Source organism: Drosophila pseudoobscura, chromosome X (assembly GCF_009870125.1).
Source record: "Drosophila pseudoobscura strain MV-25-SWS-2005 chromosome X, UCI_Dpse_MV25, whole genome shotgun sequence".
NCBI classification, from domain to species: Eukaryota; Metazoa; Arthropoda; class Insecta; order Diptera; family Drosophilidae; genus Drosophila; species Drosophila pseudoobscura.
The window spans coordinates 33,528,334-33,550,904 of record NC_046683.1 but is presented as its reverse complement, the minus strand read 5'-3'; the positions used below and the strand labels follow the sequence as shown (position 1 = coordinate 33,550,904).

At 44.4% G+C, this 22,571-nt stretch overlaps 3 protein-coding genes across 17 annotated transcripts in view; 1 reads left to right on the top strand and 2 right to left on the bottom strand.

Moving 5' to 3' along the window:
- mmd (disintegrin and metalloproteinase domain-containing protein mind-meld) overlaps positions 1-22,571 on the top strand; it is a 557,313-nt gene that overhangs the window by 311,943 nt on the left and 222,799 nt on the right. For all 15 annotated transcript variants that reach the window (XM_033383140.1, XM_033383136.1, XM_033383138.1 and 12 more), the window contains 5 exons: positions 13-182; positions 245-408; positions 540-704; positions 762-906; positions 988-1,159. In XM_033383140.1, coding sequence (XP_033239031.1) covers positions 13-182; positions 245-408; positions 540-704; positions 762-906; positions 988-1,159 — 816 coding nt within the window. The remainder of the gene's footprint in view (positions 1-12; positions 183-244; positions 409-539; positions 705-761; positions 907-987; positions 1,160-22,571) is intronic.
- Positions 2,857-8,415, bottom strand: LOC117184630 (uncharacterized). Its single transcript, XM_033383132.1, has 2 exons — positions 3,191-8,415; positions 2,857-3,112 (listed from the first exon to the last, which is right to left on the bottom strand). The coding sequence occupies exons 1-2, from the start codon at positions 8,128-8,130 to the stop codon at positions 2,872-2,874; spliced, it is 5,181 nt and encodes a 1,726-aa protein (XP_033239023.1). The 5' UTR covers positions 8,131-8,415; the 3' UTR covers positions 2,857-2,871.
- Positions 15,918-16,333, bottom strand: LOC117184631 (uncharacterized). Its single transcript, XM_033383148.1, has 2 exons — positions 16,198-16,333; positions 15,918-16,143 (listed from the first exon to the last, which is right to left on the bottom strand). Exons 1-2 carry the CDS (start codon positions 16,310-16,312, stop codon positions 15,938-15,940), a joined length of 321 nt encoding a protein of 106 aa, XP_033239039.1. The 5' UTR covers positions 16,313-16,333; the 3' UTR covers positions 15,918-15,937.

Sequence of the window (22,571 nt, the reverse complement as noted above, 5' to 3'; positions counted from 1 at the left end):
TCCGTCTTTTAGTGGTGAAACATTTTCCGGCGGAGAGGCTGGGATGGCCGTTCCTGAAACTGTCTGTACACCTCGGGCTGTAGGCATCAGCGTCGATGTTAACGTCTATGAGCCACACCTCCTCGCAGGTACCATGGCTCACATGATTGGCCATAACATCGGAATGGGGCACGACGATGGACGTAAGAAGTGTCTTTTTCCATTATATAACAATTATAAAGAAAGATCTGTTACTTGGCTTTAGGTGAGGAATGTTTTTGTCGCGACTGGCATGGTTGCATAATGGCACAGTCGATCGTCGGGCAGGAGAATGTCCAACCGTATAAATTTTCTGAATGCAGTAAGAAAGACTACATTGACGCATTGCGTACGGGACACGGACTGTGTTTGCTCAACAAGCCTAATGAGGTGAGCGATGAGCGGAAATCCAACTGATAAGTTGTGGCACTTTGGCCCAGTAAACTGATTGGGAGTTTCTTAAACCGTTGCTAGACCAGAAATTTATTAATGCAGCTTTTTTCAAAATTTGCACTCAATAGATCGAATTGCGTCGAAACTGCGGTAATAAAGTAGTCGAGGAAGATGAGGAGTGTGATTGTGGTACCTTTGAAGAATGTGCCCTGGATCCCTGCTGCGACGGAATAACATGCAAGCTAAAATCTGAGGCGCAATGCGCTAGCGGCGCATGCTGTGACCAATGCCGCGTATGTACTATTTCCTGCCAGCATAATAACTATTATAATTGTATTACATGTTTGCAGTTACGTCCTAAGGATTACATTTGCCGGGACTCAAACAATGAGTGTGATCTTCCAGAATACTGTGATGGCGAAGTCGGTCAATGTCCTTCTGACGTCTATAAGAAAAATGGGTCTCCATGTGGCGTCAGCAAGTCAGGCGTTTCTGGTGCGTAGATCCTAGCATTATTATTTATAGAAACATTAAACATGCTATATATAATTCGAAACCCATATATTTATGTTCCAGGCTACTGTTTCCAGGGCTACTGTCCTACACTAAGCCTGCAATGTGAAGCAATTTGGGGATATGGGGGATCCGCAGCAGATCGGCAATGCTATGAACAATTTAATTCTAAGGGCTCAATTAATGGCCATTGTGGGCGTGATGTGAATGAGCATTATATTAAGTGCGATCCAGAGTAAGTTATCAATTATCGCTAACAAAGCGAATCTATCACCTATATTTGCATACCAATACGATTCGTAATGTTTGGGGCTCTATTGCCTCTGCACTAATATATCCGGTAATTAGTTTCTATATATTCATTTATTGATTCGTGAACCGAATTCAATTCCTTAACTGCTTAAACTAATTTAACTCTATCTTTTTCTTTTTGTATAAAAACCAAACGGTTGCGTTAATTAGCATTGGACTGTAGAACGTCTCGACCGATTTAGATATATTTTTTTTTCCTTTTTAACCAGGGATATTGGGAAAGGTTCAAAAAAAACAAAAAAAGACAAAAGAAACCGCAAATAAATAGGCATATTTAAGAATAAAGAAGGCAGATGATTGAGTTGTTATTACAAATCGACTTGAATACTAAATGACGCCGACCGACGATAACGAAGTGGGAGTTGCCTTTAACACATCCAAATATCGCCTCGACAACGAAACAAGAAATATCGTGTGTGATGTATGTATTGTTTTATTCTATTGGATGTTAAATACATTTTCTTAGTTTAACTAAGAGTCGAGATCTCCCACTCTCTTTGGGGGACTGACCCGCCAATCGGCTTGAATCGGAATACTTCGACTTGACCTTGGCGCTTCTCACTATGACCGCACATCAACAAATACACAGTTCCCTGAAAAATTCGAAATATAATAATATCGATTTCGCGAAATTCGTGTCGTTACATTTTAATTGCCTGACTATCGAGCGTTAAACTAATCCGTTCCACGACATCCCGACCCCCGTAAAGCAGTTCCATTCACCAACCCCGGAACAGCTAACTTAGAGACGGCACGCATCATCACTTTGACTCGATCGTCATTGGCCACGCGCATAACCGGTCGTCGTGGTACTCCGTCCACTCTAGGGAACACTTCTATCGTGATGCCTTTCTTCCATTCTCTGGGTGGAACAGCTTAATCACATATGTAGACCAAATCTCCGCGAAGCATAAGCTCGTAGGTGGGTACTCATGTACCCTTCGTTTCCTGATCCGGTCCCTCATTATCCGGCAATACGCCACTGCTTCCCTGTCTCGCACTTTTCTGGTGGCTGACAGTTAGCTTTTGGAAGGTTCGACGCCTTCGGCTGGATTCCCCGGACAGTTAAAGATTCATTCGACTCCTTTGGATGACAGTTCGCCCCGGATCTTCTCTGCCTTTTTTTTATATGGACGTAGCCGAACCAAACGCGTACATGCAGGAAAGATAGTTGTAAGACTAATGTTGAGACAACGAGCTTTTTCGCTGACTATGATTGTTCAATAATTTCACAAATTATTAATTTCCGAAAACGTTATAAATTTTATTATAGGTATTTTGTGTGTTGAGGGTGGCCGAAGATGCCAGAGCCTTTTACAATAGTATTAGAGTGACACACTTGGATGAGGCAAGCGAGCCGATCTCGAGCCAAAGTAATAGATTGGGGACAAAAAGGGTCTGTTCTCCAACTATATCAAGCGGTAACTGCTAGAGCAGGCGCAGCTGCTGACGGCTTAGCGACGGCATAGGAAAGAAAAGATAACAAGAGCGAGCATAGATAAGAATAGATGATTAAATGAGAGCATGTTGCTGAGCGAGCATAGATAAAGCTACGCTTACGTTACGTTAGTTTAGTATAATGACCAAAATAGAAAAGAAAGTGAATTGATAGGCAATAAAACAATGGTATAAAATTTACACTCGGGCTTCGCCCGAACATACTCCCCCCGTGGAAGGATCCATGCCTTTCACCTCATCGCGTAGAGGCAATAGACATAGTTTTGCAAGTGCTCTTCGGCTAACACCTGTAGCCATCCTGATCAAGGCGACTCGAGATACGCCATCAGCTCCTGGGATGAGCTCGAGGATTCTCGCTAGAGGCCACTTCAGAGGAGGGAAGTTCTCGTCCTTAACAAGAACGACATCATTGACGTGAAGCTCAGGATTCCGGGTGCGCCACTTCGTTCTTTCTTGAAGACTGGTTAAATACGATTGGCGCCAGCGAGACCAAAAGATTTGCTGAAGCTGTGTGACCTTCTGCCAACGGTCCAAGCGATCGACGTTTAAATGAACCAAGTCAGGCTCCAAGAAGGTTGTGATAGGGGCGCCAACTAGAAAATGGCTGGGCGTGAGTACATCGAGATCTGCAGGGTTCTCTGAAAGAGGAAACAATGGCCTTGAATTAATGATTGCACAGATATTGCACGCGAGAGTGCGCAGCTCATCAAATCCAAGAAGCGAGGATCCGAGGGCACGTCGAAGATGATGCTTAGCAAGCTTGACTGACGCCTCCCACAATCCTCCAAAATGTGGCGATCTAGGAGGAATGAAACGCCAATCGATGCAATCGTTGAGAAAAGCTTGATGCACGGCTTCTTGATGACTGTCGCTTAGGAATAGCGACTTAAGTTCCGCCAGTTCGTTCCGCGCTCCAACAAAATTTGTGGCATTATCTGACCAAATACGAATCGGTCTTCCACGGGTGCAAATGAAACGGCGAAGAGCAGAGAGGAACGCAGCTGTTGTAAGATCCTTCACAAGCTCGATGTGAACCGCCTTGGTGGAGAAGCATATAAAAATGCTCATGTAGCACTTTAGTGGGGGCCGGTTTCGAACTTCTGATTTATACAGGAACGGACCGCAATAGTCCACGCCGGTAACTAAAAATGCACGAGATTCGCTGACTCTGTCCACCGGAAGATCTGCCATTATTTGCTCGAGAGTTCGAGGCTTCACTCTAAAGCATCTGACACACTTTTGGATTACGTGTGCTACGGTCTTTCGGCCACCGATTGGCCAGTACGTTTGACGAATGATGGCTAATAGCGACTGGGGTCCAGCGTGAAGGTGCTTTTCGTGTAAGTGCCGTATCAGAGCAGAAGTGATGGAATGATTCTTGGGCAATATTATGGGATGCCGTGCTTCAAAGTCCAAGGTAGAGTTTTTAAGACGCCCTCCAACTCGAAGCAAACCGCAATCATCTAAAAATGGCGAAAGAGAGGCGATCGAGCTTGAAGCCTTGATGTCCTTTCGCGTTTCCAGGGCTCTTATTTCAGTGGATAGACGAGATTGTTGAGTAAGACGAATAAGCAGTTCGGTTCCCAAACGCAAGTCCTCCACAGTTATTCCAGACTTTCGTCGATGAATGAATTTGCATACATACGCAAAAATTCGTTGCATTTTGGGGAAGGAATTTACAAACTTTGATTCTTCCACCAAATATCTTGACGCGCAGTTTGTAATTAGTATGGTTTTTCGTGCCTCCAAAACCGGCTCTGGAAGAGCAGGTGTACTTGGCCATTGATCCTTACTGGCTGTCAAGTATGTAGGTCCATACTTCCAAAGATGAGAATTGATGAGCTCAGCTGGTAATGATCCTCGAGAAAGCATATCGGCAGGGTTTAGATCAGTTGGCACGTGCAGCCAAGACATTCCAGATGTGAGTTCCTGAATAACAGAAAGTCTATTAGCGACAAATACATTGAAGTTGGATGGTTGATTCTTGATCCAAGCCAAAACGACTGTGGAGTCACACCAGCAATAATAAGAGCACTTGAAGTTCATCAAAGACACTTCATGCATAAGCTGAGCGAGTAGCGCTGCACCACATAATTCCAACTTGGGTATTGTGATAGTCTTCAGTGGCGCTACACGAGATCTGGAAGATAGAAGATTTGCCTTGACTCCATTGTCGCCTTGCGAAACAGCGTAGATGCAAGCTCCATAAGCACTCATGCTGGCATCACAAAATCCATGCATTTCAAGGTTGCTGCTTCGAAGGAAAGATAGGCGCGGGAAAGAAATTTGTTGCATAGAGTCAAACTGCTGAATAAAGTTGATCCAAGTTGTGCGTAAGGAGACTGGCAGACTTTCATCCCAATGAAGCTTTTCTTTCCACAGCTGCTGTAGAAATATTTTTGCTTTAGTAATAACTGGCCCTATAAGTCCGAGTGGGTCATAAAATCGTGCAATAGTTGACAATACAACTCGCTTAGTTGGTTTCGAAGGGACTTGATTGGGACAGAATGAAAATAATAGCTCATCCGAAGTGGGATTCCATGCTAAACCTAGCGTCTTGGTTACATCGCTGCCATCAGTAAATTTAACAAATGTTTCCCTATCTTCATGGGGTGTTTGATCGAGTACATATGTATCGTTGGAACACCATTTTCTGATCTTGAAATTTCCTTTGGCTAATAGTCCTGACACCTGGCGAATTATTTCCAGCACCTCATTTGTAGTATCTCCCCCCGTTAGCAAATCATCCACGTAAAAGTCCCGCAGCACAACTTCAGAGCCAATTGGATATGACGAACTCTCGTCTGCCGCTAGTTGGTGCATAGAACGGACGGCCAGAAATGCTGCTGGTTTCGTTCCATAGGTCACGGTATCCAGCTTGAATGTCCTTAGCTCCTCGAGGGGTGAGTCACGCCACAGTATGCACTGCAGAAAACTATCTTGGGGCGAGACACGGACGCATCTATACATTTTACAAATGTCACCAGTCAATGCTATACGAAAGGTACGAAATCGAAGAAGAGTCGTAACTAACTTTGGCTGAATTGTTGGGCCTGACATCAATATATCGTTGAGGGAATATCCTGTAGATGTACAAGCGGATCCGTCGAAAACTACTCGGAGTTTTGTGGTGGTTTTGTCTTCTCTTAAGACGCAGTGATGAGGAAGAAAAAATTTGCATTGTTTAAGTGCGTCACTTTTGACAGGGGACATGTGATTCAAATCGACGTATTCCTTTATAAATGCGGCGTATTGGGCCTTGAGAAGCGGTTTGCGAACCAACTTGCGCTCTAGATTGAGAAATCTGCGATAGGCTTGTTGATAAGAATCTCCAAGAAGACTGTCACTCAGCTTTAAAGGCAATTGAACGCAATATTCGCCACTTGGAAGCCGACCGCAATGTTTTTTGAAATGTTCCTCGCAAGCAATTTCCTCCTTTGTTGCTTCTGTAGCGGGACCGTGGCAGTTTTCCACTTCCCAGAACCTTCGCACTAGCTCATCCAAACCAACGGTAGGCGTTTGACTCAATTCCGTCGAACTAGAGGCAGCTAGGAGCACTGAGCTGCGGGAGTACTGACCTCCACCTGTGACAACCCAGCCGAGACGGGTTTTTTGTATTATAGGAAGACCCCTCTCCAATTTGATCTGTCCAACGCATAAAATGTCGTAAAATAAGCTGGCTCCAATAAGTACATCGATGCGCTGAGATTTGTTAAAGTGTGGGTCAGCAAGGCTGATATTGGATGGCATTTCCCATTTGGATACATCAAATGAAGAAGCAGGCTGGTTTCCTGTAATACGTGGAGCAACGAGAGCTGTGAGACTCGTGAAGTAATCGGAAGTCCTGGATTGAATGACCAAATTAACTGAACCTTCCGTGTGAAATGCAGAATCAGCGCCGATACCCGATACTGATACCGACCCTTTGGCTCGTTTCAGCTGAAGCCTCTGAGCAAAGCGAGAGGTTATTAAATTAATCTGAGAGCCTGAATCCAGAAGAGCCCGGCAAGGAAGAAGATCACCAACTCGACTCTTTATCATAATGACTGTCGTGGCTAGAAGCACTACGTCTGAGCTAAGATTCTGAGCAGGAGGCGAGCATGGTGATGAAGCGGCAACAAGAGAACTTGAAAGATTGGGGCCTGGGCATAAGTCTGTCTGAATAGGAGACGTAGTAGCGTTTGCAGGTTCCGTGTTAACTGACGTAGGCAGCGGATTGTTGATATGTAAAAGGGTATGATGCTTTTCACCGCATGTGCGACAAGAGCCTGAACTGCAGGAGGTATTCCGATGTCCCTTCTTCAAACAGTTGAAGCAAACTCTAAGCTTCCTTGCCTCTCTAAGACGCAAAGATGGCGAAAGGTTTCCAAAGCGAGTGCAGCTGTAAATGTTATGCCCTTTATTATCACAGAACACGCATTCCAATACGATTGTATTTGTAGCAACAAGACTGTGTTTTGAATGAGTGATTCGTTTATGTTTTCCAACCTGACTGCTATGGATTTGAATCGACATAGCTTGATCCATGGTCTCCATGGCTTGACATCTCCTCTCCAAAAAAGCCGAAAAATGGTCCCATGTTGGTATGACGTTAGGGGGCGACAGCTCCTCCCATTTGGTCCTGGTATCAGAGTCGAGATACTTGTATGTGGAGTTAACGATGATGCATCCAGCTATTTCCTCCATGGTACCCATCGATCTAAGCGCTCTCATGTGAGAATGAAGCTTGTCCGATAAAGTACGTAGCTTTGTAGTTGACCCATCTTCAACCTTCTCATGCCTCAGAATCTCAGCGACGTGTGCCTGAAAGATTAAACGTTTATTATTGAAACGATTGTTTAAAATGTCCAATGCAATATCATAATTGCTCTCCGATACTTCCAAAGAGCGAACAGCCTCCAGGGCAGGTCCATCCAAACATGAGCGCAGGTGCTGGAACTTCTCAATCTTTGATAGAAAGGGCTCCTGATCTATTACTGTGCTAAACATCGAGTAAAAGTCTGCCCACTCAGTATAACCTCCACGGAAAGTGGGAAGTTTAATGTCAGGAATATGATATCGTGACCGTACATTTCCGGAGGCAGTAACGTTGAGCTCGGGTCGTATCGTTGAGTGATGCGGCATGTTCTGGGTAGTCCTGCGGAGTGCTGAGCGAATACGAACTTCGATTTCCATCGCCAAATCGTCAAAATTGTTGCTTAAGTCGCTGCCAATTTCGCTTACATCAAGCTCTTCTAAATTAGAATGAGTAACATTAAATGAGTCGGACATTTTTTCCAAGAATTTTAAATGAACACTTAGCGCATCTTCACTGATTGGGTTGTTTTCATCATTCAATATCGTCTCTCGAAGTGAAACGGCTTTTTTGTATATTGAGAGTGCCTTTAGTTTGTAAAAAGACACCCTGTTTTCCGGCACGTCATTAGACTCATCCATTTTCGACAGGCAGCAGCGAGCAAAGCACAAAGAAGAATCGAAGAACCAACCGTTTGATTTTTTTTGGTATGCAAGCGCAAGTGCAGCGAACCCGAAGCCGCTAATGCACGTAGCTGTATTAGTGCTTGTAAGCAAGCGCGCGACGAAATGGGAACTAACCGCTTCGCGTTCGAACAGTTATGTTTAGCGGATAATTTTCACTGTTTATAATTGTTTATTTCCAAATTGTTACTGACGATCACGTCGGGGTCACCAAATGTTGAGACAACGAGCTTTTTCGCTGACTATGATTGTTCAATAATTTCACAAATTATTAATTTCCGAAAACGTTATAAATTTTATTATAGGTATTTTGTGTGTTGAGGGTGGCCGAAGATGCCAGAGCCTTTTACAATAGTATTAGAGTGACACACTTGGATGAGGCAAGCGAGCCGATCTCGAGCCAAAGTAATAGATTGGGGACAAAAAGGGTCTGTTCTCCAACTATATCAAGCGGTAACTGCTAGAGCAGGCGCAGCTGCTGACGGCTTAGCGACGGCATAGGAAAGAAAAGATAACAAGAGCGAGCATAGATAAGAATAGATGATTAAATGAGAGCATGTTGCTGAGCGAGCATAGATAAAGCTACGCTTACGTTACGTTAGTTTAGTATAATGACCAAAATAGAAAAGAAAGTGAATTGATAGGCAATAAAACAATGGTATAAAATTTACACTCGGGCTTCGCCCGAACAACTAATATTCGAGGAACATTAGCACTACACCTACTAAGAAACTAAACATGCATTCAACATGCATTTAGGAATACTACTACAACTACTAATTACTAGAAAGGTCAGTGAGGATTAGTAATTTAATAAAAGGAAGAGAATTAGTGGTGGATATAATGTGGTATAGGGAATTATAATCCGAGCATAAGACCCTCAACGGTTCATGCAAGGAATAATTCGATCTACAAAGTGGAAGGAACAATGGTATAAAATTTCTAGTGAGTTTAATAGGAATTGTGGAGTTTATGCGGCCGAACAGATTAGGGCTGTATATGTCACCCCTGATCAAGTTGTGCATAAAAATCACACCAAGCATTTTCTACGATTAACTAAGGATGGGAGGTTTACTAATAGCAGTCTACTAGAGTAAGATGGGAGTCTCACACCTTCATTCCAGTTAAGGCCCCGCACAGCAAAGAATAAAAATGTTTTCTGTACTGATTCTATGCGGTCCTGGTGTACTTTGTACTGAGGGCACCATACACAGGACCCGTATTCTAAGATCGGACGAACAAGCGACGTATAGAGAGTCTTTGTTATATAGGGGTCGTCAAATTCGTTTGACCACTTTTTTATAAACCCAAGCACGCCCATGGCCTTTATTTATTTATTTATTTACAGCGAGGTTAGAGTTAAAACTATTAACCTAGCTTATTAGTGATAGCACTGGTTACTATGACCTTCGGCTATGTTGTTATTATGCTATGCTTATTATATTATGTTTATTATATGTGAGATGTATTCCATAGGTTTTATATTCGAGTTAGATTAATGGATATAAGTTGGTTTCTTTTATATATATGTTATGATTAGGTCTATTTCAGTTTTAGTTGGGTTAGAGAGGAATGTCAGTGGATTATTGTTAGCGAAGATTTTGAAACGTATGTCTGTGAGTTGTGAGGATGGGCAGTCTTTGAGTAGGTGTTCTATAGTTACTGGAACGTTGTTCAGGCAATGCGTACAAGTATTTATTTTGGTTGGGTCTAGGTAATGTTGGTGAGTTATTCTTGTATGTCCTAGTCTTAGTCTAATTATTTTTGTTTGTTTTATCCTTGATGTGGTGTTTTGGTCTAGTCTTTTGGTGAACATTGTTGAAGCTGATTTCGCTTTTTGGTCTGCTAGTTCATTTCCTTTTATGTTTTTATGACCTGGGATCCAGAGTAGTTTTATTTTTGGGTGTAGTTGCATTAGAAGAGATCTAATTTTAGATTCATAATAGTTGAAGTTATAGGGGTTGCCTATGGCTTGAAGAGAGGATAGAGAGTCTGAACATATCATATATTTCCCGCGCATAGATTTAACAATTTGTATTGCCTCGAATATGGCTATGATTTCGGCAGAGTAAATTGAATAAAAATTTTGTAGTAAGCCCACTTTTAAGGTGTTTTTTTCCGTTGTGATTGCAAATGATGTGGTACTTATGGTTTTGGATCCATCCGTAAACAGAAAGGTGTGATCATTAAATTGGTTTTTGATGGTAAGAAAGTGTTGTTGGTATATAGAGTCGTGTGTATTATTTTTGTCTAGTTTTTCAAGTTCGGTATTTATGGTATTTGGTTGGAATTTCCAGAAAGGTAGCTTAGTTTTTATCTCGGGTTTTATGAGAAGGCTTATGTTTTGTTTTTTGCAATGTTGTTGAGAGTAAGTTATTGCTGAAGGTATTTTGTTGTTGAAGTGGATTCTGCTTTGGAGGGACTTTGAGATTTTGTGAAGAGGTGAGTTGTTTGGAAAATAAAGGTTTTTTATTAGTTTGGCTTGTAGAAAGTCACGTCGATCTGCAACTGTGTTTATGTTAGCTTCCATTAAAAGATTTGTAATCGGGGTTGTCCTGAATGCTCCCAAAGCTATTCTTACTGCACAGTTTAGGATGGTTTGAATTTTTTTAAGCCAAGTTATTGAGGAATTGCCGTAAAATACTAGTCCGTAGTCAATTTTAGAAACTATTATTGCTTTTGTGATTGATATTAGTGTATGCGTATTGCAATTGAACTTGTTACTGGAGAGACATTTTATTATATTAATTTTGTTTGAGAGAGAGCTAGCTAAGTCTTCTATGTGTCTAGTCCATCTATATTTTGAATCGAATGTGAGTCCTAATATTTTTAAGTGGTCTACGCTCGGAATGTTTAGGTTTCTCGTTGTTATTGTGCATTTACAGTTATGTTTACGGCATATATGTAAGTGTTTGCATTTATCAAATGATAAGGATGAGCCTGAAAACGAACACCATTCGTCGATTTTTTGGAATAGATCATCGAGATTGAAATTTTCTTGGGTTTGGTTTTTTTTAAATTTGACAATAATATGAAAATCGTCTGCATAGGCTGTGAATGTGAGATTTCGTTGGATAGTAATGAGGTTTGCTAGTTTATTATATGCTATTAAGAATATAATAACTGATATCGGTGATCCCTGGGGGATTCCGTTATGCAGAGGAAAAGTGCTCGATAGGTTGTTTGCTACGCGACATTTGATTTTTCTCTTGCTCATAAAATTAATAATATTGTTAAGTATTTTTGGGCCGATGTTCCATTCTTGGAGTTGCTTAGTTATTGCATGTAGTCCAATTTTGTCAAAGGCTTTATTGAAATCTACTATTGACAAATGTTGTTTGTGGGATAATGCATCAGTTATCAGATGATCTAAGTACGCTAGATTGTCTGTAACTGATTTTCCACGTTTGAAACCAACTTGATTTGTGTGTATATGTTTGTTTGTAGTAACAAACCACCACAACCTCTTGGCTATGCTTTTGTCTAGGACTTTTGGGAAGCAAGAGTTTAGAGAAATCGGGCTGTATGAGGTTATTGATGTTTTGATGTAGCCGGGCTTAGCTATTGGTATAACAAGACCTATTTTGTAAGTTTGGGGTATATAGTTATTAAGTATATTATTGTAGTGTTTTAAAATTCGATCCTTAACTGCTGGGGATGTATTTGCAATCATTGGGTAGGAGATTCGATCAATACCTGGTGTATGGCCCTTTAAGCTTGAGAGTGCGGAGGAAAGTTCTATGGAAGTGATATCTGTTTCTATTTTCTGTGCAGATTGCGATGGAGGAGAGCTTTGATATGTTGAAATTGAATATTTGTTGTTAGTGAACATGGATGAGAAGTTGGAATCTTTGGACTGATCAGACCAGTATTCAGCAAATGAATTGGCAATGGAGGGATTATCTGAAGTTGGCTGTAAAGTGGTCGGATGGATAATTGTATGGATGTTTTTCATATTATTCAGTCCACAAAAGCGTCTTATATTTGACCAGGTTTGACTTGTCTTTGTTTGTGGTTGGATTTCTGAAGTAAAAGAGGAAAGTGACTTATTTTTTGCAGATTTAATTTCTTTTTTAAATTTTGCCGCTGCTTTTCGAAATCTAATGATGTTTGTAGTTGTAATGTGTTTTTTTAGTTTGTTCCATGCTTGTTTTCTTTCGTTGTTGAGAGTTTGCAGTCCATTGTTCCACCAGGGAACGTTTCTGGGATGGTTTTTAATTGATGTTTGTGGGATGGTAAGATGGGCGCTTTGTTGTAGAATTTTATTTAGACATGATGATTCTTTATTGATATTGTTTGAGGGCGAACTTTTTGTATTAAAGTAGTCAGTTTTGTCCTTAAATGCATCCCAGTTGGCTGAGTTTATTTTGAAGATTGGGTTGTTTTGTGTTTTATTCTGTTTGTTATTGTTAAAGAGTGTAATGAGGATAGGGAAATGGTCACTTCCGTGAAGGTCGTCGATGATTTTTCAGTTAGCGTATTGGAATAAGTCTGGAGAGCAAAATGATAGGTCAATATATGTGTATGTATTGTGTGTGGTAAAGTGTGTGGGGGATTTGTCGTTTAAGAGTATAAAGTTGGTGTTATTTAGGAATTTGGCTACTGTATTGCCTCTTGCGTTATTTTTTGGTGAGCCCCAAAGTTTGCTCCAACTGTTGAAATCACCCAAAATAAGTGAGCTTGAGTTATTGCTGAGAACATTGTGTAGGTTACTTTCGTTAAAATTTTGGCTTGGCGATATGTATGCAGAAATTATTTTAAATTTTTTTTTCGATTCAACTTCAATAGCAGTTGCATCGAAGTCATTTGTAAATGTATTTCCTTTGATTGGATTGAGTTGTGTATGAAGACTGCTGCTCCCCCAAAATTGGGTGAGTAGTTTTTAGCGTAAAGTGAGAAGTTAATAGGAATGGGTATATTGTGAATATTAAATAGATGCGTTTCTTGTAATGCAATTATATGCGGTTGGTATTGTTTAATAATAATTTGTAGTTCATTATAGTTGTTTATGTAGCCTCGAAGGTTCCATTGGATTATTGTCAGAGTCATTTTTTTGAGTTTTTATCTCTTGAGTGCTGGTTATTTGGGTTGTTTTTACTTGATCTGTTAGTTTTAGTCGGATTCTATTTCCATTGAGCAGTTGTTGCTACTCAAGGCGTCGGTATTGGGGTTCTTCTGTCTTGTTTTTTTGCTGCTTGAGCTTTTTAATTTGTCCGCAGCCTTAATTGCTGCTAGTCTGCGCTTAGAGGTAGTTAGTGGTAGAATTTTTACATTGTTAGAGGTTGTGCTGTTTTTATGGGAATTTGATAGGGTGTTTATCTTACTGTCTATTTCTGAGTCGATATCAGAGTACGATACAGTTTGGCGTTTGGATGTGGATGCTTGCTGGGGGTGTTGTTGTTTTTGTGATGCTGTGTGTTGTTGTTGGGAATGCGTAGAGGCCTGTGTGGTTTTGGTGACTGAAGAGAATAAGTGGGGTGTATTATCTGTGTTCCGTGTCCGTAGTATTGAGAGGGCTGTTTTGTTGTCGCATTTGTTTGTGGTTTTAATTGCTTGGAGTTCGTATTGAGTGATAAAGATAGGGCATTTTTTGCTAGTGGAGTTATGTGGGTTCGAAGAGTGCTGGTCGTTATTGCAGTTAATGCAGTGCTGGGTTTTGTTACATTTCTCTTGTGTGGTCGTGTCAATGTGAAAGTCTTCTCCGCAATTGAAGCAAAGTTTTTTGTTTTTGCAGAATTTTTGGAGGTGTCCAAACTGGAAGCAATTGTTGCATTTCATTGGAAGTGGTATATATTGTCTGACTTGGGCTCTTTGGTATCCAATCATTATGTACTCCGGTAGGGTTAGTAGGTTGAATGTTAATATGCAGACGCCAGTCTCTTTAAGAGATCCGTTTTCTCTTTTTAAAATTTTCTTTACTTCGGAGACCTGTTGGTGCGCAAGTTCTAATTGGATTTCGTCTTCATCAATGCCTCTTAAATCGTTAGAGTAAACGACGCCCTTTGAGTAGTTAAGAGAGTTGTGTATTGTGACGTTGACGTTGATGTCGCTTGCAAGAGATTTTAGGTGTATTAGTTTTTTCGCTTGTATGTTTGTTTTCGTCTTTATCAAAATTGTTCCGTTTCTTATTTTTTTGCACATTTCGACTTCACCTCCACAGGTGTAGTCAACTTGTTTTTTTATGAGAAAGGGGGATACCAAGTTGATGTCTTTGTTGGGATCTGTTCTCGAGATGTTGACGAATTTCGGTCCAGGTGTTTGTAGAAGGGTTTCAATTTGGGGAGAGAGTCTACGCCCTCGATCTGGGGGGTCCCCCATTACGGCGCCTCTGGTTTTGATTCCGTTAGGTTGTCACTTAATTGAATATTTGTGTTTGTTACTGTTCTAGTTATAATTGTTGGTAGCTGTTGGTGATTCTGCTTTGTGCGAGGTTTTGCGATGAGCTTTTAGTTAGCGTAGGCACGTTCGATCTCTATGAGAGTAGTTTTGTGACTGCCCCATGGCCTTATTTACCATGGTTGAATTGAGCTCAGAAAACTTTAGCTTGGGGTCTAATATTCTCTCAAGAGAATCACCACATAGGGTATATGGAGCCAGCAAAGGGCTAGAACGATGAAATGTCATAGCTTTGAATTTCGAGGCATTAAGGTGTAACAAGTTTGCACAAAACCCTGACTAAAAGTTATTGACACCAGATTGCAAGAAAGAATGAAATGAAATTTCCTTATACTGGACACAGAGTTTAACATCATCCGCATACATAAGTACTCGAGAGAATGTTAATACGGAAAGCAAGTCATTAATAAATAGTGTAAAAAGTAAGGAGAAACCTTACTGGTGAAGAGAGGGAGTTTTTGAAGAGGACTCTTTCAGCGCTGGAACAAAGATAGCTAGAAATCCATCTCATTGGGTTTCTATGAGTTTATGCGCTAGAAGTCGAAAAGTCGCTTCAGAGTCGAATGCTTTACTAAAGATAAACGATTTCTTCCAGATCGGGGGGAAGCAAGAAGAATCCATGGACCATGGGAAAAATCGGAATTGTCTGATCATTATTTGCCGACGTATTACGAAATGATAATGAGGATGGGTTTGCGGACGTTCTTACGAAGCTGTAAAACTGTTTAGGGCCCTGAGAAAAACGTATCCTGCATCGAGATAAGTAGTTCTTATAGCATTGAGCATTAAGAGCTCAAAAGTTTGACCGAGCTATTACATAGCGAGTGTGAGAAGTAGGACAACTTACTTCATGAAATTTTTTTTTCAGTTTTGATTTTAAGTAAACCAAGGGGGCTTTCCAGATCTAATCGGACAAGAATCAAAAAATATGCCAAAATTTAGCAAAACAAATGGCGTCGAATTGAGCTGGAGGATATAGCTTCCTTTATCTTTTTAAAAGCTATCTCCCTGGCATAAGAGAATTTAAACTTCTCCTTCTTTAAGCCGACGGCATTTATTTAGCTTTGTATAAAAGTAGTTACATCACTAGATGTGAGGCGTGGGGCAAGCCGTGAGACAAAAACTTTCCTCTTTGGTTGGACCTCCACCAGTGGTTTAGGCACCACTGGTACATGTGATGTTCCGGGACGTCTATTAACTGGTGGGATCGGAATGGACAGGATAGCTTGTGAGTTTGTGGACTCGACGGACATGTGATCCAGTGTTCAAAAATAATTCCTTATCTTTGCTTTCCGCGGACTGAATTGGGAGCCTTCAAGACATCGTCCTTCTTATGAGAGTAGGCAGCGTCTCATTAACAGTCATTCTCTTAAAAGCCGTAGGATTTGCCATGGAATTCTCTTTCTCCACAAACTTTTATCTGGTGCGATCGAATCCAATCCCGTCGCACCCGACTGGGCATTATCATTCTCCTCATCTTCAACTCGTATCTTTTGAGTTTGAGTTTGAGTTTCCAAGTGCGGTCGTGTTTGCAAGCGAGCTCCGAGTTTTCTACAAACAAAATCCGTAACACGCCTGGAATCAAAACAGAAGACGGTTCAAGTCAGGCTTTCAGCGTCCTGTACTCACTGCGCATGGTGGCTGGCGGCGGAGACTTCCCAGTTGGTTGCAGGGGCAAACGCAGACGAGCAGATAGGCCCGGGGGGGGTGATCGTTGGTTTTGGCGCATTTCTCCATGATCCATCGTGTTGGTGGTAGGAAAAATAAAAACAACTTTCACTCAAATCGCTTCACTTGCCTCGATTTGTATTCACGGATCAGCTGATCGAGCAGAGGTGCTTACAGCCAGGAGTTGCCGGACAGCGTAGGACAGTCATAGGGTTGCCAGATCGGCCAACCAGTTTGAAAGTTGAGCGCCAACCGGAAAATCGCGCGGGCCCCAAATTTTAAATTTTAAATTTCAAATTTCAAATTTCAAATCGAGTATTTGGCAAGTACAAACAGGAAGAATGGAGGAGGAGGAAAAGCGGGTCTTTGAAAGGAGAACTAGCCTGCAGCGTTCCCCACCACAGTGGCAGACGCCCCGAGGCATTTGGCCCAGGGAGCAGGCAGTTGAGAAGCCGGCCCAGCTAAGCCTTGGTACCGGAACTCCACTTAAGGCGCCCCTTAGAGTGCTGCCAGCACTGACTGTGTCTGCACCAGCAGAAGTCCCTGTCAATCCCTTTGACTTCAGCAGTGCTTCCACAGACAAAAGCGGCACAGGACCAAAGGCCGAAGGAGATCTGCGGGCGATCCTGGCTTCGCTGGTAGAAAAGTCGACGGAATTGTCGAAGATGCTGAGGGACGCCCGTTATCTCAACAAAGAGATGAAAGAGTTGGCGCAGAACGTGGTGAGGATGCAAAAGTCCGCGCTTCACAGCTTCGACGCGAAGTTTCAGAGGAAGGAGAGGGTGGAGCGGCGTGATCAGGAGACGCAGTGCTCCCCTCAACACGATGCGCCGAAAAGGAAGCTGGACAAGCCGACGAGGAGCTCGCCGAAGCGGAGAATCAATATGAGTGGCCATCCCACGTTGCAGTCCCACGAACAACCGGCAAGGAAGACCGAATCAGCTGCACCTACCGAAGGTGAATGGGAGAAGGTGAAGAGCAGAGCGCACGTCCGGAAGCCTAGGCCCCGTCCGGATGTTATTATCATCGAGCCAAAAGGGGAAATGACTTACGCGGAGATCCTTAACCTCGTCACCCGCAACCAGAGCGAGAATATGAAGAAGGTAGGCGACAGTGTGAGCAGAGTGAAGCGAACAGCCAAAGGTGCTCTTCTATTGGAGCTCAAAGACGCCTCGAAGGAGACCGCGCAGCTGCTTCGCGAGGATATAGGCACTGTCCTAGGAGGCAAGGCGGAGGCGCGAGCACTCACCCAGCAGACGAGGCTAGAGATGCTCGACTTGGATGAGATGGCTACCTCGGAGGACGTGAGGAAGGCCTTCAGCGATCAAATGGGGATTACACTCGATGTGGACGCCATTAAGAGTTTGCGCCCAGGATTTGGTGGTACCCAGCGGGCTATTATTTGCTTGCCGGCGACCCTTGCGACGAAGGCGCTATCCGTTGGTAAGGTTAAAGTGGCATGGTCCGTCTGCCGCATACGGGAGCGAAACCTGCCGTTAAAGTGCTTCAGGTGCCTTGAGATCGGCCACGTTGCACTTAATTGCAAAAGCTCTGTGGACAGAAGCGGGTGGTGCTTCCGCTGTGGGTCTGCGGAGCACAAGGTAAGCGACTGCCGCACTGAGGCAAAATGCTTCCTTTGTGTCGGAAAGGGTAAGCCCCACTCACACGTAGCCGGTAGCCACAGGTGCCCCATGGCGCCCAAAGAGAAGGCAAGTCAATACGCTGGACATGGTTAGGTTTTACCAAATAAACCTAAACCATTGCGAGGCTGCCACAGATCTGCTCGCTCAGTCCGTGCGTGACATGAGAACGGACGTTGCAATAATTAGCGAACCAAACATTTCCCCCGAGGATGGATTCTGGGTCCAAAGCTCCTCAGGAAAAGCAGCAATATGGGCTTGCGGTAAGCCTCCTCTGCGGCCCTCAGCGTGCGCTGTGTTCCGACATTTCGTCAGGGCAAAACTGGGGAACTTATGGATTTATAGCTGCTATCTCCCCCCAAGCTTGAGCCGTCATAGCTTCGCTGCAGCGATGGACGAATTGGCCGACGACTCAGGCACCACACACCAAATGTGATTGCTGGCGACTTCAATGCTTGGGCCCAGGTGTGGGGCAGCGACATCTCCAGAAGCAGCAGCTCGGACGCCATATACAAGGGACACGCCCTGCTTGAGGCCTTCGCTGCGTTGGACGTAGCATTGCTGAATCAGGGGACCGCGAATACCTTCAACAGGGGTGGCTCTGGGTCAGTCATCGACCTTACATTCGCCTCTAGTAGCCTTTCCCCTCTGTCCACCTGGCGCCTGGGGAACCACTATACGGCCAGCGACCACGAGGCAGTGGTGTTCTCGATAGGCGGAGAAGGTGGTTGCAGACTGACCAGGGCAACGCAGACAAGCCGGAGAGCTGCCTACAATCCCGAATCAATGCGGATTCCAAGGTTCTTGGAGGCGCTGAGGAATATGGAGGTCGGAGGCTCAGCTCAACAGATGGTCAACCAGCTTTTGGAGTCCCTACTGCTGGCATGCGATGCCAGTATGAGTCGCAAGAGGCCATTCAAGGGTAAGCAATCGCCGACCTATTGGTGGAACGACGAGATCCAGGAGGCCAGACGCACTTGCCTGTCAGCTAGAAGGCGATATCAACGGGATCGCAGAAGGAGGGGCACTAGCTGGCCAAGGCTACAGAATGAATCTGATCTCTCAGCTTTATTTTACGTGGCGGTTCCTCAGGGAGGGATTTCAACCACGGCGTCTAATGTTTATCTGCAGCTTAGCCTCGATTAGTGCGATATATTTACATATATCACGCCATCACGCACCACCGCTACATACGCAGGAACCTGGTACAATGCGCCAGTTAGCGCCCCTAAAAAGAAGCTATAGCTATGTACATAGCGACTCTTCTGGTACCAATTGAAAGTATCCTGGTCGGGCATACAATCCCCCTTGGTGAGGGGCGAGGTGTATCTAACACGTCTTCCGATCTATGGGTCTCGGCACCCGGTTGAGAGCGCAACTCCACGACGAGCCTAGCGGCTCTCCCCGCGTAACGGCCAAGGCTACAGGCGGAGTACTGCGGAGCTAGAAAAGCCCTAAAGAATGCCATCAAGGAGAGCAAAAAGGCGTGTTTCCTGAAGCTTTGTAACTCAGCCGAGAAGGATCCGTGGGGACGTGCCTGAAAGACGGTAATGAAGCGAATTCCTGGCAGCAACGCATGGTCGCCGTCTGACCCAGACCAGTTGCGGACGATTGTTGAGGCATTGTTCCCATCCGGGGCTCACGGTCTTGCCATCAGTGCCGTCGCACACCAGCCTGCATATTCGGTCGAACCAGTCACGGAGGACGAAATCGTCGCCCTGGCCCAGAGCTTAAAGGCCAAGAAGGCTCCAGGCCCTGATGGAATCCCCAACCGTGCGGTAAAACTGGCGATGGCACACAACCCGCACGAGTTTGCTAAGGCATTCACGCAGTGCCTGCGGGAAGGACTATTTCCGCCGCAGTGGAAGTTGCAACACCTGGTGCTCTTGCCAAAGCCAGGAAAGCCGCCGGACGATCCCTCCTCGTTTCGACCGATTTGCTTAATCGACTCGCTGGGGAAGACTCTGGAACAGATAATCCGTAGAAGACTGGACAACGCCGTCGAGGATGCTGGGGGACTTTCACCAAACCAATACGGCTTCAGGAGTGGGAGGTCAACGGTGGACGCCATAGGCAGAGTAGTTGACATAGCCTCCAAGGCAGTGGAGGGAACTCGATGGAAGGGCGGCAAGAAGGAATACTGCCTGATTGTCACCCTAGACATCAGGAACGCCTTCAATACGGTGAAGTGGGAGTGCATCCTGGATTCACTTAACCGGCGCGGTGTACCCCAATACCTTCAGGCAATCGTAAGGAGCTACTTTGAGGGGAGACTGCTGGAGTATAATACGGAGGCCGGCGCGCAGACTCACGGCATAACGGCAGGCGTTCCCCAAGGATCAGTGATGGGTCCCCTATTATGGAGCATTGCCTACGATGGAGTCATGAGATTAGCTCTTCCAGGCGGATGTCAGCTAACCTGCTACGCAGATGATGTCGCCCTGACGGTGGTGGCCAAGCACCTGGACGTCGTCGAAGCAAATTGTGACACCGCAATCCAGCTGATTGCAGACTGGCTCCGCTCTGCGGGACTAGAGCTAGCCGCTCATAAAACCGAGGCAGTATTGGTGAGCACCCGTTCGACTGTGGAGACCGCTCACATCAGGGTTGGCGACCAGAGACTATCGTCGAAACGAGCCATTCGGTATCTGGGCGTGATGATCGACACCAGGCTCAGTTTCCGTGAACACCTATGCTACGTCCAGGAGAAAGCGGCAAACATGAGTCGGGCGCTGTTCCGAATACTGCTGAACACCCGTGGCCCGAAGCAGGAGAGGAGGATTCTGCTGACCAGTGTAGTCCGCTCAGCCATGACCTACGCAGCAGACGTATGGGCGGATGGAATTAAAGTTGCCAGCTACGCTAGGGGCGTAAAAGCCACTCATCGCCTCTGCGCGCTCCGGATCTGCTGCGGCTTTCGGACCATATCCGACGACGCTGCCCTAGTCCTGGCGGGTGTCCTTCCAATTGACCTTCTGGTTCTTGAGGAGAGGGCCGTGGCCGAAGCCATCCGGGCCGGCGCGGCAAGGAGAGACGCGCGCAAGCAGGCCCGTGAAGGAAGCCTCAGAGCATGGCAAAGCCGCTGGGACGGCTCCGATAAAGGACGGTGGACACACCGCCTGATTCCGGATGTCCGATATTGGATCGGCAGGCGACACGGTGTGGTCGATTTCCATTCCACACAGCTTCTGAGCGGACACGGCTGCTTCAGCCATTACCTTTGGAGGTTCGGCCACGAGGACTCGCCGAACTGCTCGTGGTGCGGCGACGCCATTGAAGACGCTGAGCACATCATTTTTCAATGTGGGCGCTTCTCACTTATTAGGGAGGAGTTGTGGCGAGCCGCCGGCGGGCAGCTCACGCCGAACAACCTGATCGAGGCGATTGTGGAAGACCCCATGGTATGGTCGGCCTGGAGCAACTTTGCAGCCGGCGCCATGAAGGAGCTGCGTAGGTGCGAGCGCCGAAGGAACGAGAGTGGCTAGGAGGAACCATGGTCCCTGCGAAGCAATGCTTTGCGGCCGTCCCGCAGAGACCCGGAACTTCCTGCCGGTCTTTTCAACTCAATACAGCTCCCTGTCTAGCTTTAGTTAGGTCCCAGGCTTATAAAAATTTTATAAAATTAAGAGTTAATACAGAATAAAAAAAAAAACTCGTATCTTTCTAACACTCTGACCATTAATCTTCCCATAATTTAGTAATTGGAATAATTACATTTTTTTTCTTTTTTCAATCTTGAATTGTTGTGTCAGAGAATTGCTATAGCCTGCTTGTAGAGTAATTTATGTTGTAAACTTCTATTGTACAGTTTAACTGACATTGCCAAGGACCTTAACGTACCACTTATTGCTGATGGTATCAACAATCAAGCGAAGACCCATATTTATAATTTCATAAGACACCCTAATATACTGACGAGGCGACTTGCGAAAACAAGATACCGGCGTAAGCTGGCCAGAATACACCCAGTCGACCTACCCAACAGGATGATCTAAGAAATTTACCCTAGAAATCTGCTCCAAAGTAACAGCAATTAGCAAATTGTACTATTATTTTATAATGAAATACAAAGCCTTTACCAAAAGAAGTTTAACTGACCATGGTTCAACTCTAATTAACCAATAAAGGTAATATACATAAAAACAACCTTAACAAGAAATGGATACTATCTACTACTACACTCACCAAGCAGGTAAAAGCAAAAATTTCCTGTACGGTACTTAATGGCATATAGCCGGACGGCACTTCTACTGAGTTCACACATGCGATAATGAACGAGGGCTATGATTCTGCGTTTTTAGTTTTCTCGAATCTGCAATATTGTGGATGCAACAGATTTTCGTCCTTTGTGGGGGCGGAAGGGGGTGGGGCAAAATTTTGAGATATACGTTTTATAGTGAGATCTAACAGAAGTGCGGATACTAAATTTGGTTACTCTAGCGTTAATAGTCTCTGAGATTTGTGGATGCCCCAGATTTTCGTCCTTTGCGGGGGCGGAAGGGGGTGTGCCGAAATTTTGACACAAAACGGTCAAGGTCCGATATCACAGGAGTGTGGATACCAAATTTGGTTGCTCTGGCTCTTATAACCTATAAGATCCTTGATCCTTGAACTCATATTTTGCAATTGGCAAAACCGACCATGAAACCTGTGTGTTAGAGAGAAACAGAGCGAGAAAGAATGAAATTGTTTTCT